This window comes from Esox lucius, chromosome 2 (assembly GCF_011004845.1).
Source record: "Esox lucius isolate fEsoLuc1 chromosome 2, fEsoLuc1.pri, whole genome shotgun sequence".
Taxonomy (NCBI): Eukaryota; Metazoa; Chordata; class Actinopteri; order Esociformes; family Esocidae; genus Esox; species Esox lucius.
This window is the reverse complement of record NC_047570.1, coordinates 13,986,813-14,004,532: the sequence shown is the minus strand read 5'-3', so window position 1 is coordinate 14,004,532 and position 17,720 is coordinate 13,986,813. Positions and strand designations below refer to the sequence as shown.

General features: G+C 40.1%; 1 protein-coding gene across 5 annotated transcripts; it reads right to left on the bottom strand.

The window, feature by feature from the left end:
- Positions 1–7,155: 7,155 nt before the first annotated feature.
- Positions 7,156–16,792, bottom strand: LOC109616494. Of its 5 annotated transcripts, XM_020052450.2 has the most exons (13): positions 16,709–16,792; positions 16,561–16,608; positions 15,605–15,916; positions 12,558–12,659; positions 12,311–12,335; positions 12,178–12,227; positions 12,035–12,044; positions 11,739–11,797; positions 11,571–11,595; positions 8,981–9,015; positions 8,872–8,893; positions 8,704–8,759; positions 7,156–8,327 (listed from the first exon to the last, which is right to left on the bottom strand). In XM_020052450.2, the coding sequence occupies exons 1-13, from the start codon at positions 16,740–16,742 to the stop codon at positions 8,224–8,226; spliced, it is 882 nt and encodes a 293-aa protein (XP_019908009.1). In that variant the 5' UTR covers positions 16,743–16,792; the 3' UTR covers positions 7,156–8,223. The 5 variants fall into 5 exon arrangements, with proteins under 5 accessions (XP_019908009.1, XP_019908002.2, XP_019908005.2 ...); XM_020052443.3 differs by lacking the exons at positions 16,561–16,608; positions 16,709–16,792 and having other exon boundaries at positions 15,605–16,413; XM_020052446.3 differs by lacking the exons at positions 16,561–16,608; positions 16,709–16,792 and having other exon boundaries at positions 11,739–11,794; positions 15,605–16,413.
- Between the last annotated feature and the right edge of the window lie 928 nt (positions 16,793–17,720).

Sequence of the window (17,720 nt, the reverse complement as noted above, 5' to 3'; positions counted from 1 at the left end):
CACATGAAGAAACAAGGGTTACTGTAGGTATTTCATCTCAGGCCAATGCTGTTTTTTTCAAACTCAGTTTCTATAACTTGTTTTCCCGCCAATGGTTTAGAACTTGCATCCAGCTACCAGTGACTTGACAAAATAATTTGAATGTTAATAAAATATTGCAAACAGTCCTTGTTTAATACAAAACAGTAATTACGTTCTTACTCAGTAACCTAACAACACTTAACGCTAGTTATTTATAATAGCAGAACAGAACTCACCATAGCTATATGGGGGATTCTCTGAGACGGGTGCCTTTTGGATCATACTTTTTTTTTATATACCTCAAATAATTGTATTTCTGATCATTACATCTGATAGTGGACTAGTTAAACCTTTGAGAAAATACATTTTCCCACCTCAGTCATGAAATTCCTTTCATTAATAGGCATTTCTTTCTCACTAAAAGTCGCTTTGAGTTCAACCCCGTCACAGACAACTTGGACCCTGAGTGAATATGATTTGAACAAATAAAGTAAATTATTGTAGATCCTTAATAATAAGATGTTCCTTGTTTAAAATCACTTATTCTACTGCCAAAGCAGGTCATGAGAACTTTATCTGACATCGGCCTTCATATTTTATCAGAAATATGCATTAACATAAGGATTTGATTAGGCTTTCATCTTTTTTTCTGATCATCCTGTAAATTGTAAACACACTTCAACATACATTAACCTCATATTTCTTCTTATCATCAAAATATTTATAAAAACAGATCAAATAACAGGGTGGAACTCAGCATGACAGGGTTGAAAATTATAACAGGGTTGCATTGACAATCCATTTTTCAACATGGTATGATTTATTTACCTGTGAAATTGCAATAAATGCAATGCAATAAAATGTTAATAGAATTTTGTTAACAGTTGACAGAGGGCAACAATCAGATTTTTCAACCGTCATATGAAAAAACATGAAACAATCAAAACGTACTTTACATTAAATTAAAAACATCAAGCATAAATTAATCACACACATCAATGGAATGGATCTGTCCATATGGTCGGCAGTTAAAAAATACCTTATAAAATGTAGACCACAGGCTACATTGAAGAAAACTAACTTGCTGGAATCTCATTTGAATTAAAACTAGTATTCAGCAGGCTACGTAACATTGAACTCAAAAAACATGACCGCAATAAAATGCAAATTAATTACTTAAAAATCATACAATGTGATTTTCTGGATTCTTTTAGATTCCATCACTCACAGTTGAAGAGTACCTATGATAAAAAAGTACAGACTTCTACATGCGTTGTAAGTGGGAAAACCTGCAAAATGGGCAGTGTATCAAATACTTGTTCTCCCCACTGTAGCTGCTGGGCTTTTATGCTTTGATGGAGATATTGTGCTGAAGCAGGTCAGTTCTTGGCTACCATCTACATAAACAACCCCTGTATGTAGTGTTGCCTGCTAGTAACAAGATCCAAAGTGCACTGCTTGGATCTCAGAACTGTACTTGCAGGTAAAGTTTTCTGAACAATCTATGTGAATGAAGCACTCATCAGTGGCCATGCTCTTCCTCAGCTCACGGTAGTAGGCATACTGCTGCCTAATATTAAAGAAATGCTTCTTGAACTTGCTGAGGATTGTGTGGAAGTTTTCTCTCCTTTTTGAGTTCATGTTTGAGTTGTGTTATTTCTTTGTACAGTTTGTGTCTTGCTCTTTGGGATTATTTCTTGCCCTCCAAATGTTGCCTAAAACAAACTCAGGCAATAAATAACCACCAAAACTGCAAACAACTTATAAGAATCTCACATGGACCAACACCTATACACCCTATACACTTAATCACACCCTAATAAAATGGCTTGTTATACTTTCTAATTTATCTGAAGTAACTTCTAACAAGCGACCTTGAGGAGCCAGATTTGGGTTGCTCTGCATATTGATAATCAAGACTTTGTGGAGGGGTGTTGATATTCCTCAAAGCATCCCTTAACTTCTGTCTTTTTTTAGCATTTCTCCAACTCTTGCGCTTATTACGTTTTGCTCTATCACTCAGATCCCTGATGTTTTACTTTTTCCCTGCCTCAGTGTCCCTTTTCCACCTCTCACGCTCACTCCTGAGATATGTTTCCCTCCTCTCTGGGTCTGCATTCCTTCTTGCCCTGTACTCTCTTTGCCTCTCTGCTGCTGTTTTTGCCATTGTGATGTCTGGAAATTTTGAACATAAAATAGAGTTACGTATTATTTCAGACAGTTCAAATCAAAGTCTACAATTAATTCATTTACAAAGAGGTGTCAAACATTCAACCCTGTCACAACGATGTTTGACAGCGGATTTCTACAACATGATCACTTGCTTCACACCTCCAGCCCAGTTCTCTGATCAACGTCTATGCGCATTTGCAGAGAAAAATAGATCAAGGCAGAAACATCATAAAGACATGCTTATAACTGATCATTGAACGCAGGCTATAATTAATATAATTAGTTGTTTACTGAGGCCATGAAAATAAAACAGATGCCCGGTGCCTTTGCCTAAGTAAAAAAATACTTGTGATCGACTGACTTGGTCATTTTTATTGTTGAATTGAACGATTGTTTCGTTCATTTGAACGACTGGCAGCGGAGTTTTACCCAACCACGGAATAATCTATTAGTTTTACGTTCGCAAAGAAAAATAGATGAAGACAATAGCATAATAAAGACATGTTTGTAACAAATAGTTGGACACATGGTAGGTTTAAATTCATGTAGTTGATTTTTGATTAATGATAAACACGATGAGTGCCTGCCTCAAGTGGAGGAGTTTAAGTATCTAGGGGTCTTGTTCACGAGTGAGGGAAGGATGGAACGGGAGATTGACAAACGGATCGGTGCAGCTTCTGCAGTAATGCAGTCGATGTATCGGCCTGTCGTGGTGAAGAAAGAGCTGAGCCGCAAGGCGAAGCTCTCGATTTACCAGTCAATCTACGTTCCTACTCTCACCTATGGTCATGAGCTTTGGGTCATGACCGAAAGGACAAGATCCCGGATACAGGCGGCCGAAATGAGCTTTCTCCGCAGGGTGGCCGGGCGATCCCTTAGAGATAGGGTGAGAAGCTCGGTCACCCGGGAGGAGCTCCGAGTAGAGACGCTGCTCCTCCACATCGAGAGGGGTCAGCTGAGGTGGCTTGAGCATCTGTTTCGGATGCCTCCTGAACACCTTCCTGGGAAGGTGTTCCGGTCCCGTCCCACCGGGAGGAGACCCCGGGGAAGACCTAGGACACGCTGGAGGGACTATTTCTCCCGGCTGGCCTGGGAACGCCTCGGTGTCCCCCCGGAAGAGCTGGAGGAAGTGTCTGGGGAGAGGGAAGTCTGGGCATCCCTGCTTAGACTGCTGCCCCCGCGACCCGGCCCCGGATAAGCGGAAGAAGATGGTATGGTATGGTACGATGAAATCGTACACTGAGCCTTTGCCTAGTTAAAAAAGACTTGCGAACGACTGACTCGGTCAGTTTTATCGTTCAATTGAACGGTTGTTTCTCCCCCGACCGCTGGCTTCCAGCTCAGAAGCCTACTCTCTGTCTAACAGCTGTTACGTTCTCAAAGAAAATACGCATAGCCTACAGTAAATGTAGTATTTTATTTTGATTGTAATGATAAAGACAACTCAATGATCATAGAGTAAAACAAGTGTTTGCTTAAGTAGGGAAGACACGTAAACGGCATTATGATGATGAGCATTCGTTGGGGGGGGGGGGGGGGAAGAGGCTGTAGGCACAATTCACATTCGCTACAGCGCCATCTACGGAAAGGGCGGTGTTTGAACACAGTAAAGAACTCTCCCCCATGAAGCATTAAAGTCGAGGCTATAGACGAGTAGTTGAGCTGGTACCATGCAGGGGAAAATGGCCATTAGTTCGGGAAAATATTATTGTAAGCAATGGTGAAAGATGGCTGTTTCTATGTGTTTACTGTACATGTCTACAGGTCCTTTACACAAGCAATAGTGCAATAGTCAAAATCAATCAATCAATCAATCAAAATTTATTTATAAAGCGCTTTTTACAACAGCAGTTGTCACAAAGTGCTTTACAGAGACACCCGGCCTTAAACCCCAAGGAGCAAACAACAGTAGTGTTGAATTTCAGTGGCTAGGAAAAACTCCCTAAGAAGGTCGAATTTTAGGAAGAAACCTAGAGAGGACCCAGGCTCAGAGAGGTGACCAGTCCTCTTCTGGCTGTGCCGGGTGAGATATTAAGAGTCCAATTGGAATAATAAATAAATTTCTCTTGGCTAAATCCAGAGTATATTTGATTTTAGACTAGGTCAGAAGTATGACCAGGTGGACAAGGACAGGAACAGCAACGGTCCCCCCAAACCAGGTAATCCGCAGGTGTGGACCAGGACCTCATCTCCTTCTAAAATTTAAAATTGGAGGAAACTGAGAAAAGTTAGTAGTACATCCCTCATGTCCCCCAGCACAATAATATAGCAGCGTAACACCTTGGAAACTGAGACGGGGGTCAAAGTCAAAGTTTATTTTATTTATAAACTACCAATGTTGATCAAAATTCTGTCCACTAAGATTTCACAATATTAAAGTAAAGTTAATACAAATAATCAGTGCAAGAATAAAAGGGGTACTATAGCATCTCTGCTGGAAGAAAATAGCAACACAAGCAGGTACAGCAGATCACAGTGCAAGCAGTCGGGCAGGTGGAAAGCCGCCTGAGATGCAATTGAGCTTATGCAAATTGAGAAATAGCGGTTTTATGCAAATTGAGAAAAGAGGCAAAAGCTGGTGGCCGCTGGCTGTCCGACATTATAGCCTCCTGCGGCCTGCCAGCAGCAAAATGCAGATGGGCCGCCATCGGAAGTGAAGACGTAATCAGAAGCTTTTTTTTTTTGTAGACTACTAAATGTAGTGGTTAGACTAGTACTGTTGTAAAGGAATTGGAAAACAAATTAATTCTTTATATCATATTTATATAGATAATTTTATCATGGCAAGTTTGAATATTTCTTTTCTCATTACCTCCACCAGAAGTAGCATCTTTGAAATGTATGGCTTCTGTCACAGGCCGTTTTTTTACAGCTTATTAGCCAGTTATAGGCTCACTAGTATCTAACTTAATACTTTAATTTAACACAGCCAAAGTTATTTCAAGGCGCAAAATTGTTCGTTTTCCTTTCTTTCGTGAATTACATTAATACAGTAACTATCAATATAGGTGACGATAACTGACTTTTTCGTCAAGTGAAAAGGTGAGAGAATCATGGAAACCCCTACTATTTTACTTCCCCAAAGGGTTTTGACCTAGCCTTTATTACCGCTAAAATGTTGATGTATGCGTACTTCGAAAATCCACCAGAAATAGTTGCAATATAAACAGTTTCATTTTAGGCTTACTAAAACGTAGCGCTGAAGGACGCAGCCGGCAAAGTTTTTGTCTATTCTGACCCAAAAAGCATGCACGGATGCATACTTAGAAAATCCACCAGAAATAGTCACAACATAACTGTGAACAGTTTTATTTCAGGCTTACTATAATGTAGATACTTAAGGTTATAGCCAGCGAAGATTTTATCTATACGAACAAAACTTAATGCATAATTATATTTTATATTTTTGCATAATTATATTGCATTTTATATTTTTGCGGTCCGGCAAAAATATAAAAGGTGCAAGATTTGTCCAGTTCAGGGCTTTGTGTAGATTTGTCCAGTTGAGGGTTGTGTGTTTATGTAGGGAGCGGGCTATAGTCAGTTTGGCTCCAGGGGCATTTTCATGAGGCCTACTGCTGTAGGAAAGAACTGTTCTAGTGGTGAGATGTTTTGGTCCTGATAGACCTCAACCTTCTACCAGAGACGAGAATAGTTAATTTCCAGGTTGAGAAGGATCAGCCCCTATCTTTGGCACTCGCCTCCATGTCTTGGAGGTGTGTAGGTCTTGTAGAGACGGCAGATTGCAGCCAATCACCCTCTCTACAGAGCGGACGATGCAGCCTGCCCTTGTCCTTGGTAGTGGCTGCAGCATACCAGATGGTGATGGAGTAGGTCAGGATGGACTCTATGATGGCAGTGTAGAAGTGCACCATCATAGTCTTTGGCAGGTTTAACTTTTTCAGCTGCTGCAGGAGTTAAATCCTCTGCTGTGCTTTCTTTGTAAGCGAGATCTTCAGCTCCCACTTGAGTTTCTGGGCAATGATGGTGCCCAGAATGCAAAAGGACTCAACAGGCTTGACTGGGGTGTCTCATCTGAAATAAGTCAGATGAGAGTGGTGTCATCAGCAAACTTCAGGAGCTTGACAAGAGTGATGACTGTAGGTGCAGCTGTTGATGTACCGGGAGAAGATTAGAGATGACAGGACCCTTGAGGGGAGCCAGTGCTTCCCCAGCCTCATGGGCTACCTCCTGTTGGAGAAAAGGGCTGTGATCCACCTGCTTGTGGACTCCGGCAATCCCCGTTTGGGACAGCTTATCCTGGAGCAAAGCTTGAATTATGGTGTTAAATGCGGAACTGAAGTCCACAATCAGGATTCTGGCACAAGTTCCTGGGGAGTACAGATGTTGGAGGATGAAGTGAAGAGCCATGTTGACCCCGTCGTCTACAGACCTGTTGGCTCTGTAGGCAAACTGCATTGGGTCTAGTAATGGGTCGATGATGGTCTTGAGGTGGGACAGCACAAGGGATTCCCATGTATTCATAACCATAGAGGTCAGGTCTGTTGTTGTTAAGTCCTGTGATCATTGGCTTCTTGGGGCCTGGGATAATGATGGAGGACTTGGAACAGGCCAGGATGCGGCATGTCTCCAGTTAGGTGTTGAAGATATTTGTAACCACAGCAGAAAGCTGATCTGAACAGTGCTTTAGGGTGGATGGGGAGACACAGCTGATAATAAAAAGGAAATACTCCTTATTTATGCAGTCTATTTTTGTAAACAGCAAATCAAATTCTGTGGAAAAAGAGAAACTTCTTGGGTTTACTCATAACAGACTTTTCCGGTTGATTTACAGGACAAATATTAGATGAAGGTTTTATTTCTTATTTAAAACAAAATTTTACTGTCATTCTGAAAAATATATGTCAAATGTAAAGTAAATAACGGTAAAATGCAATGGTAACATTTATTTACAATATGGTCATTATTTTGGTATAACATATTAAAATAAACTCCCAAAAACCTTTGTGAAACCCTAATTTGTAATAAAGACAAATAAAGGACACAAACAAAAGCATATATGTTCATTGTTCATTTTACAAAAGTGATTTAATGTGTACAAAAATATGTGAAACCCCTTAATTTAATAGCTTTTGTCACCTCAATTAGCAGTGATAACTTTGATTTAATGTCTCTGGTAAAGATTTTTGGTCACTCCTCTTTATGGATCTCCACCAATTGGGTGAGGTTTGAGGGTTGTCTGGCATTTACTGCACGCTTCAAATCCTGCCAAACCATTGGAATTGGATTACGGTTAGAACTATGGTTTGGCCAATCCAAAACACAAATAGTTTCGTCATTGTCTTGTAAGGCCATCCATTATTGACTGATGGCCTTACATTCTGTTCAAGAAACTCCTGGGAAACCTCAGAATTCATTATAAAGTTGATGACGTGCAGTTGACCAGGGGCTCTAGGGGATATTTTGGAAGGACATCCACTTCTAAGCTGAGTTGCGGTGATGTTAATTGCTTTCCATCTGTAAATGATTGCTTCACAGTGGACTACTGGAGCATACCTTTTTAGATGGTTGTATAGCTTTCCTCAGACTGATTTGCTCACATTACCCTCTTCTTGATGTTCGCAGAGAACTCCTTTACTTTGGCATGGTGTTTTTTTGCATTTACCTGTATGGGTAACACCAAACTGACCAGGTTGCATGTCCCACTTAAACTCTTTCCTACAGATCCCTACTTCGATGGGTTCATTTGTTACCCAATTAATTACAGACCTGATTCTACTTACCTACTGGATTTAACCACTTCAGATTGAGCTATATTTATTTTTGCATCTACATTAATTAATTTTGTATTTTATTTATCTACTAAATGCATGATTTCCTATAAACCAACAAATGCAATAGGTAACTATAAAGCTGTTTTGTCAGATGAAAAAAGGTTCTCATCAATTAAACATTTCACGGTTGAAAACTAAAGAGCTATAATTGCACAAGGTGTTTACATCCTTTCAAGGCACACTGAATACTATTTTATAAACTGGAATGACAAAGTTGACAGTAGCACAATGTCCTCTATTTTTTCATCAGAAGACTGTACACAGGCTCATTTCCTTTCTTCTTGGTTTTGATCACTTGGGCATAGGTGGCATTTTCAACTTGTGTTTCTGGTCTTATCGCTGAGAAGAAGAGATTGGTTGATTTAGTCAAATGTTGAATATTGAAGGATTACTTTGTGTTCTGAAAATTATGTACCTGTTTAAATAAAAAAAAACAAATTATTACAGTTTAGTGTGTCTTTATAAATATACATGTAGGTAGCTTAGTGCAATGTGGTTTGAGTTTGTTTGATTTTGGATAGACATGGGAGTTGTTCCTCATATTGGCTTCCTCTGTATAAATGCCTGTTGATCTCTTTCTGGTTATGTGCTATGTTCAGGGCTGCCTTAGTACGACAGACAACAGATAAAAATAAGGATAATGTGAAACAACCTTTGTACCATCATACAATACATGTTAATCTACTGTTTAACTTGATAGCCTTTGTGTTCCCACCTGTAGTTTGTAGTGAACTGCATTTTGCCTCCTCTCCTGTAGGATCTTTTTGAGAGCTAAACAAACAGAAGGTGTACATGTTAATATGAAATGAGAAAATATGTATACAATGCATGTTATTAATGTCTCTTAAATGGAATTCAACGTGAAAGCAAAATTCAGACTTACTGATGCACATCCGATCCCATGACTGTTGGGAATAAAACAAGGATCAGTGTTACTGTTTGTAATGTATAAGGAACTCCAGAGAGGATTTACTGTGAGATTGCATACAAACCTGACACATGTTGTGAATCCATGGGTCCAGATTGTCTGTTTAAGGCAAATTTTACAGGCATGTATACATTTTATATTGTCTCATATTTTTACGATCTTACATGGACAAAACTATTCCAGGACTAAGCTTCAAAGCATATTCCCTGACAGCTCTACCACGTGTAATCACTGTCTTTCTTCAGAGTACCAACAGGTTCACAAAGGATCTGTTAATCCGTACACGGAAAGTCATGTTTATTCAAAGCGCTACAGTAACTAGCCAATGGGCTTACAGTACTGTGATGTGTATTCCAGGTTGCAATATCTATAAAGTAGAGGTACAACCGTATGTTCTTTGAGATTGAGTGAGATGAGATCAAGTTTTAATACAGTCTGTAACATCATGAACAATTGACTATCGAATGCTGCAATAAATAATTGAATTACTCTCTCCCATGGTACGCAATGATTATTTCAACCACAATACAAAACGGCTGATTTCTAACAGCATGGTGCCGTAACCCGGATGGAGAAGTTTTAATGACTTCCTTCCATCCATCTTCTTTCCGCTTATCCGGGGCCGGGTCGCGGGGGCAGCAGTCTAAGCAGAGATGCCCAGACTTCCCTCTCCCTAGACACTTCCTCCAGCTCTTCCGGGGGGACACCGAGGCGTTCCCAGGCCAGCTGGGAGACATAGTCCCTCCAGCGTGTCCTAGGTCTTCCCCGGGGTCTCCACCCGTTGGAATGGGCCTGGAACACCTTCCCGGGAAGGCGTTCAGGAGGCATCCGAAACAGATGCCCAAGCCACCTCATCTGACCCCTCTCAATGTGGAGGAGCAGCGGTTCTACTCTGAGCTCCTCCTGGGTGACCGAGCTTCTCACCCTATCTCTAAGGGATCACCCAGCCACCCTGCGGAGAAAGCTCATTTCGGCCGCCTGTATCCGGGATCTTGTCCTTTCAGTCATGACCCAAAGCTCATGACCATAGGTGAGAGTTGGAACGTAGATTGACCGGTAAATCGAGAGCTTGGCCTTGCGACTCAGCTCTATCTTCACCATGACAGACCGATACAAAGACCGCATTCCTGCAGAAGCTGCACCGATCCGTCTGTCAATCTCCCGTTCCATCCTTCCCTCACTCGTGAACAAGACCCCTAGATACTTAAACTCCTCCACTTGAGGCAAGAACTCTCCACCAACCTGAAGTGGGCAAGCCACCCTTTTCCGACTGAAGACCATCGAATTTGGAGGTACTGATTTTCATCCCAACCGCTTCACACTCGGCTGCAAACCGTCTCAGTGCATGCTGAAGCTCCTGATTTGAAGGGGCCAACACGACAACATCATCCGCAAAGAGCAGAGACGAAATCGTGTGGTCCCCAAACCTGACACCCTCTGGCCCCTGGCTGCGCCTAGAAATTCTGTCCATGAAAATTACGAACAGAACCGGCGACAAAGGGCAGCCCTGCCGGAGTCCAACATGCACCGGGAACAAGTCTGACTTACTGCCGGCAATGCGGACCAAGCTCCTGCTTCGGTCGTACAGGGACCTGACAGTCCTCAATGGAAGACGTGACGGCGGGATTGAGGAGATCCTCGAAGTACTCCTTCCACCGCCCGACGACATCCCCAGTTGAGGTCAACAGCTGCCCACCGCCACTGTAAACAGCATTGGTAGGGCACTGTTCCCTCTCCTGAGGTGCTGGATGGTTTGCCAGAATCTCTTCGAGGCCAGCCGATTGTCCTTCTCCATGGCCTCACCGAACTCCTCCCAGGCCGAGTTTTTGCCTCCATAACCACCCGGGCTGCTGTCCGCTTGGCCTGCCGGTACCCGTCAGCTGCCTCAGGAATCCCACAAGCCAACCAGGCCTGATAGGACTCCTTCTTCGACAGCATCCCTTACTTCCGGTGTCTTTTTACACCCAATCATGTTGCCAATTGACATAATAAGTTGCAAATTGGTCCTCCAGCTATTCCTTATCTGTACATTTAATTTTTCCGGCCTCTTATTGCTACCTGTCCCAACTTTTTTGGAATGTGTTGCTCTCATGGAATCCGAAATGAGCCAATATTTGGCATGACATTACAAAATGTCTCACTTTCAACATTCGATATGTTATCTATATTCTATTGTGAATTAAATATTTATAAAGTTTATGAGATTTGTAAATTATTCCATTCCTTTTTTACTCACAATTTGTACATTGTCCCAACTTTTTTGGAATCGGGTTTGTACAACGGTTTCTTTGTAAGTTACATTTTGTAAAGGAGCTCAACAATGACTGTTAAATAAAAACAGCTGGCAACTTATTAGATACACAAATCAATGTTAATTATTACACTACTCTAGAACAAGTGATCTAACACTGCACTCAAGAGAATTAAAATATTGGTGATTATAAGCTTTAGTGTGAAGAAACAATTTCAAATCAGAATGTATCTAATTATTTTGGAATAAAAAGAGAATGGTGATTTCAACCTTTTCTGATAGTGCTTCCAATCCTGTGACACACAACACTTAAGCCTCCTTTGTGTTGGTCACAGTAATTGCCGTCCAAACAACTAACAGTGAAAGATTCAGTCATAAAAAAATGAAACAATGTATGTCTTACCTTTGTGTAAGTGATGGTCTCAATCCTGTTTTGAAATAATGTTATTTCATAATAATATATCATGAATTATGGACCTTTTTGCATATTTCTTATACATTATGTTTTTTACGTTTTTTTTAAGAAGTTACAGTATGTAACTTCTTATACATACTTTTAGACACACCATACCTCTCCAATTATCTATCACAGAATAGGCTGCTTCTTCAACATCAAGAGGGATCTCACTACTGAACAGAAATAAATGTTATTGTTTTACAAATCCTAGATTAATGCATACTGAATCTACTTCATCTGGTAACTTTGTTGTTTTATGAATGATACAGCATACCAGATATTTTCGACCCAAAAATAGAATGAATAATTCAGGCATATAACCTTTTTATTGAAATACTTCAAATTTAGTATAATTTTGAATTGGCATACTTTGAATTGGCATACTGTAATTTTATTTAAGAGAAACTTACGTGACATCAACTGTGACATAAACATGCAGCAAATAAAAATAAAAAACATAAACATATTAGTAAGATCTCAAAGAACTTCAAAGATAATAAACGTTATGTAATTTGAAATATTTTTTATATAAATGTGAACTGATATAGCATACCTGGTACAGAAGAGATTCCACTGTAGGTTTGACCCATATCCTGAATCTCACTAAAGAAAAATGTGTTGGACATCATTGATAATATGGATAAATAAAAAAGCATGTCCTTTTATATATGATGTGTTTTCTATACCTTGGTCTATGGTCACTACATATCTCTGTAACAGAAAGTAGAAGGAATTACTCAAACCGCTGTGTTTCTAGACATAAATCATTACATTAAACTTAAACAGTTCCCTTTTTTCACCTTGTCACTTAGCTTGACATTGTAATTGTAAGGCCAGGATTCAATCGCATCCATGTTAGATCAGTGTAATTGTGCATGTGAAATTTTACAACTGAAACAATCAAAGCAGTTAGACTCTAAAATGTTTCCTTACTTTGTTTCACGATGCCCAAGCAACTCCAGAGTAAAACTAAAAGCAGAATTGACACTGACAATAATATGGGGACAAAGAAAACGTCTTTTGTCTTTTGTCCACCTGTGAAGATAATTGGTGCCACTGTATTAGTTGATGGAAGAGAGTTTAGCCTTAATTCAAAGCAGGGCTGTCAAAATTAACATTAATTTAAAATATTTAATATTGTACAAAATGTTGCCACTAATGATGCTTCTTCGAGCTTCAGAAACTTCCATAGTCAGTGATTGACTTGGGCCGGAGCTGTCCAGTGAGCATATATGGCTGGAGTTACCTACAGGGCCAGAGCTTAGTTTTCACTCCCATGCTTGTGAGGCATAGCTTAGCTTTCGGGTGAATAGTCTGAGCACAGAGTAAGAGTATGATGTCACATCAAAACGATCTGTATTTCCTCTAAAAACCCAGCAAACGAGAAGGCCAGAGATGCCTCCCAACTAACCCTCTTCTCCAATTTATCCCCGCAAGATTCTGTGTGTGCAAATCCACCTGCATTTTGTTTGCCAGTATGCAAGTATGTTGATACCAGAGGAAAAACAGAGTGGGACTTTAGTTTGTGACTTCAGTATCAGGTATAGAAAATACACTAACTAGATAACTATTTGAACACCTAGCTTGTAGCATGGTAAATTATCATTTTTTTTTTTTGCTAACCTCAACCAACCATTATTGTCATCACCACTCATGTTCCTGCCAAAACAGAATTTCTGGTAATAAGCAACTTTCATGCTGTGCATTCAGTGCTGCTTGAAATTATGTGAACCCTTTTTGCAATTATAAAAATAAAAATAAAATTCACACTGAAATCTTAATTTAACCCGAGCCAGAGCTTTCTATTTGACAAACAGGTTTATAAAGATACAAATGACATACAGTACGTGTCAGTTGCAGTTTGTCAACAGCAACATAACCATTAACTGTTTACGTTTTGGTTTGAAGCTTGTAGCCAGTGAAGTTTTAGTTTATCCTCAACTAATCCTAATTTGTTTTGTCCCTGGCCAGATTTAATACCTGGTCTCCTGTGTGGCAGACTGTGTCTAACCACAATGCTACATAACAATGGGCAGTCAGACACTCACTCAGAGACATTTGCTCTCCTTAGAGCAAATGCTTACGCATTACAGGCAAAAAAAAAAATTGGTGGGAAAATAATTGAGTACCAAATGCACCGATCACATGACAGATCTATAGGAAAGAGGTTTGGTGCAGTGTTACCCTTACAGGTGAATGCAAAACACATCATGCCAAGAGGAAAGGAGATCTTAGAGGACATTAGGAAAAGCGTAGTGAGATCATATCAGTCTTGGGAAGTCTATATAACCTTCTCAAAATGATTTGAGTTTCATCAGTCCACTGTGAAACAAATTATTTACAAAAGGAGTTTAACTTTTAACTTTACAGCAACTCTGGTTGCTCAACAGTCTTAGTAGTGGAAAACATGACATTTGGATATTTTCAGACCTTCCTTGCTGCATCTCAGGTTACTGTGCATGCTTTAACAAGAACACTGAATGAAAATGGCCATTATTGGGAGTGTTGCTAGGAAGAAGCCTCTGTTGTCAAAAAATATATTATTCTTGACAGTTGAGTCCAGAATGTACAATTTTGGTCACCAGTGAAACTGCTTTGTTTGGTGAAAACCCAACATCCTTTCTTTCGAATGACTTTATTACATATTGGGGCTTAGGTAATGGTTCTGTGAGTTTATTTTTAAATGTTATAAAATATAATGACCATTCCTGTAGTGTTCACAAATTTCAAGCAGTGCTCTATATTACTGATCTCCCCTGTTTAATATTCATAGATAAACATCTCTAGACACTTTGCTTTGAATTATCCCACCTTACACATTTGGTTTCTCAGTAATTTTATTTGGGAAAAATTAAATAACGGCACAAATATTTGGTTGTAATGTTGCATTCATCAAAGGTGGCAACCATCCATCAGGAGAGCTACGGTGTACAGGCCCCTGTCTGAACCTCCCTCTAACCACATTGTATAAGTTATAGGACAATAACTTGACAAGCCTAGGTGTGATCCAGGGTTGGATCAAATGCCTGCACAACCAACAGCTCTTCAGATAGATAAATGTAAACAAATTATTTTGAGGTTTAAAAAATCTGGATATTCTGTATATACCAAATTAACTTGTACTTTAATATACTACTAAATCTGAACAAGTTTTTGTGAATATCCAACAACTTAAGAATACATTCTTCAAAAAAGTTGAAAAGGAAAGTTTTGAGTGAGGAACAGAAGCATTCAATTTACAGTGGTCTTTTAATTTTAAACCTTCTGTTCCTCACTCAAAACCTTCCTTTTCAACTTTTTTGGAAAGGAAAGAAGAAGGTGCAGTTGTCTCTTAATTCTTTCTGGAGCTGTATAAATGTCACCCTTTCTGGAGATAATATTTGTATGAAATAGAAACTTGATTGTGTCTACTGTTTTTAATATTTTAAGTACTCAAAACAAGTTGACCGTGGCCCTATTCCTAGAAGACTTTTGGTTATGGTAATTCGACATTTGTAGAAATTAAGATTATTTCATACAATGGAGTATGCATGTTTGATGAAAGTACATTATGTGCATGTTATGCAGCTCGTACATCCTTATGCAACTTATACAGTAGCCTAACAGTTACTGTATTTTGTGCCTTGATCATGAGTGCAGTCATAGGACATGGTAGAACAATGGGATCAGAGACCAGCAACTTTCCAATTCAACTGATATGGACTACAAGCTGACACTACAAAAGCTACAAGTTGACACAAAACAACATTTAAGCTCCTTGACACCATGGTGTAATGTACCAACTTGGAAAAAGACAGCTCCTGCGCTTGATTAAAAAGTCAATCACAATTGAAATTGTTTTGAAAGATGAAACACAAAGCAATATGCAGAACCTGTATTATCAACAACTTTGTAAACTGCACTGTAACAATATAGACTGTAACAATCCATGTATCCAACCATTAAAACATACACTACACACAATATTGGCATGATCTTACCTTCCACATCTTCGTCTCTGTTGACCCATAAGACCAGATAATCCCCTGTTGACTTCACTTGACTGACTGGGTGTTTACATTTGCTGTACACACAGCTGTACTTGCCCGAGTCTTGTTTTTTTACTTCTTTTAACAAGAAAATAGATTCAGCACCTTTCTTCATTGGTGCCATTTGTATCCCAACTCCATCCTTGCAAAGGTAAAAATGAACCATGTCCCCGCTTATAGTGATGCTATTAGTTTGACACTTGAAATGTATTGTGGTCCCTTCAGTCACATTAGATGGTCCAGAGGGCTTTGCAGGGTACATCTCTAAATATAACAAATGACTCAGTAAGAGGCCACCATTAAGTTTTAATTGAATGAAGTATAAAGCCTTAAGGATTAGTATGCTAATTATTAAGAATACCATTTTTGTTTTATAAGTGCATTGTACACAGTGTCATAGCCTAATATTGATACCAAGCTTAATAGGTTGTTTTTTCACATACATAGCTATAAAAGTACACTTTATATGACCATACAACATTGATGTACTGTTTAAAGGCTGTTACAGTGCCTTTCAAAAGGATTCACAATTTACAGGTTTTATTTTTCAATTTGAGATAATGGACTTTTTGTGTTGATCAGTGGCAATAACTCCTAATATAATTAATTTTTATATCACGTTGAAACACAATAATATGTCAAATGGGTGTGAATACTTTTGAAAGGTTTTGTAAATGGATACACAACTTCTTTTTCTGAGACGTGACTCAGACCCTGCGTAGACAAGCTTTCAATAAGGGATCTCGACAAAGTTACCTTTAAAAAACAAATTGCATTCACAATGCAGTAAACTTATATTTATATTTTGCAAGTGTTGAACTAAGGTAATAATTCTTGCCATGCTTACCAAAAACGTAATCTATTCATCATTCCATGTTTTTTCATTAACATTAAAATGTATACTTTACCTGTATCTTCGCATTTGTTTTGACATTCAACAAGGATGTATTTTGATACTGCATGGGGAAAAAAAACTTCTTAGTAAAATAATTTTGTTTAGAAAAATTACATTAATTTATCTTTATTTGGTAATATTAGAAATTTGAAAATACTCACAAATGCCAAGCCATATAAGTCTTAAAGCTGCCATGATATGTTGGCTGCGACAGTGGCTCCAAAACAGGGGATCAGATAACAGTGGGGCTGTTGCTCCTCCTTCTCCTGGTTAGAATGAAGGTACATGCCTATAGGGCTTGAAACATGATCACATTATTTTTTACAGTGCAGTTCATATAAGTATGTGGATGGTGACACAAGTCCTGGACAGTGAAACTAATAAACCTAAAAGACAGGATGTGCAAAAAAAATTTAAAAAGCAAAGTTCATTTAAGTTCCTTGACACCATGGTGTAAGGGACCAACTTGGAAAAGACAGCTCATGTGCTTTATCAGGTCCAAGTCGATCACTGTCCATAGCTTATAAACGTTCAACGATTGGGGGTCTGACTCCCTCTCCTCGGACGACAAGGAGGTGGTGTATGAGAGAGTGGAGGAAGTCCGCCGTGGACTACCCGCCCTCTCCTGCCCAGGAGCCGCCGCCTCGTCCAGCGGCGCCCTCTCCTGCCCTGCAGCCGCCGCCTCGTCCCGCGGCGCCCTCTCCTGCCCTGCAGCCCTCGCCGGTCCCGGCCACTCTCCCGGCTCTCCCTGCTCCTGCTCCTCCGCCGGCTCCCGCTCCTCCGCCGGCTGCTGACCCGCCGCCGGCTCTCCCGCCGGCTCCTGACTCGCCGCCGGCTCTCCCGCCGGCTCCTGTCCCTCCGCCGGCTCCTGTCCCTCCGCCGGCTCCTGTCCCTCCGCCGGCTCTCCCGTCTCCTGGCCCTCCGCCTCCCCGGCCTGTGCCGGCAGCTCCGGGCATCTAGCCACCTCTAATCCTCTTTGGTCTCCCCAATTGGAGGCAGGTGTTGATCATTGCCTCCAATTGGGGACCCTATTTAAGTTCTTTGTGTTGGCCATGCCAACGTGGTTCATTTTGGTTTGCCTGTTTTCAGTTAAGCCCATGTCAGTGGTTGCTGCTTTTTGTTTTGTTGGAGTCCTTTTTTGTTTTGTTGGAGTCCTTTTTTGTTTCATTAAAA

Bases quoted from the DNA above. Each gene is read 5' to 3' on its own strand.
- LOC109616494 (XM_020052443.3), bottom strand. From the start codon at position 16,016: ATGGTATTCTTAATAATTAGCATACTAATCCTTAAGGCTTTATACTTC. The intron at 9,016-11,570 runs GTAAGACATACA...TGCCTTAAACAG, and splicing joins AGACCATCACTTACACAAAG to ACAATCTGGACCCATGGATT. The intron at 8,328-8,703 runs GTGGGAACACAA...TCTTCTTCTCAG, and splicing joins CAGTTCACTACAAACTACAG to CGATAAGACCAGAAACACAA.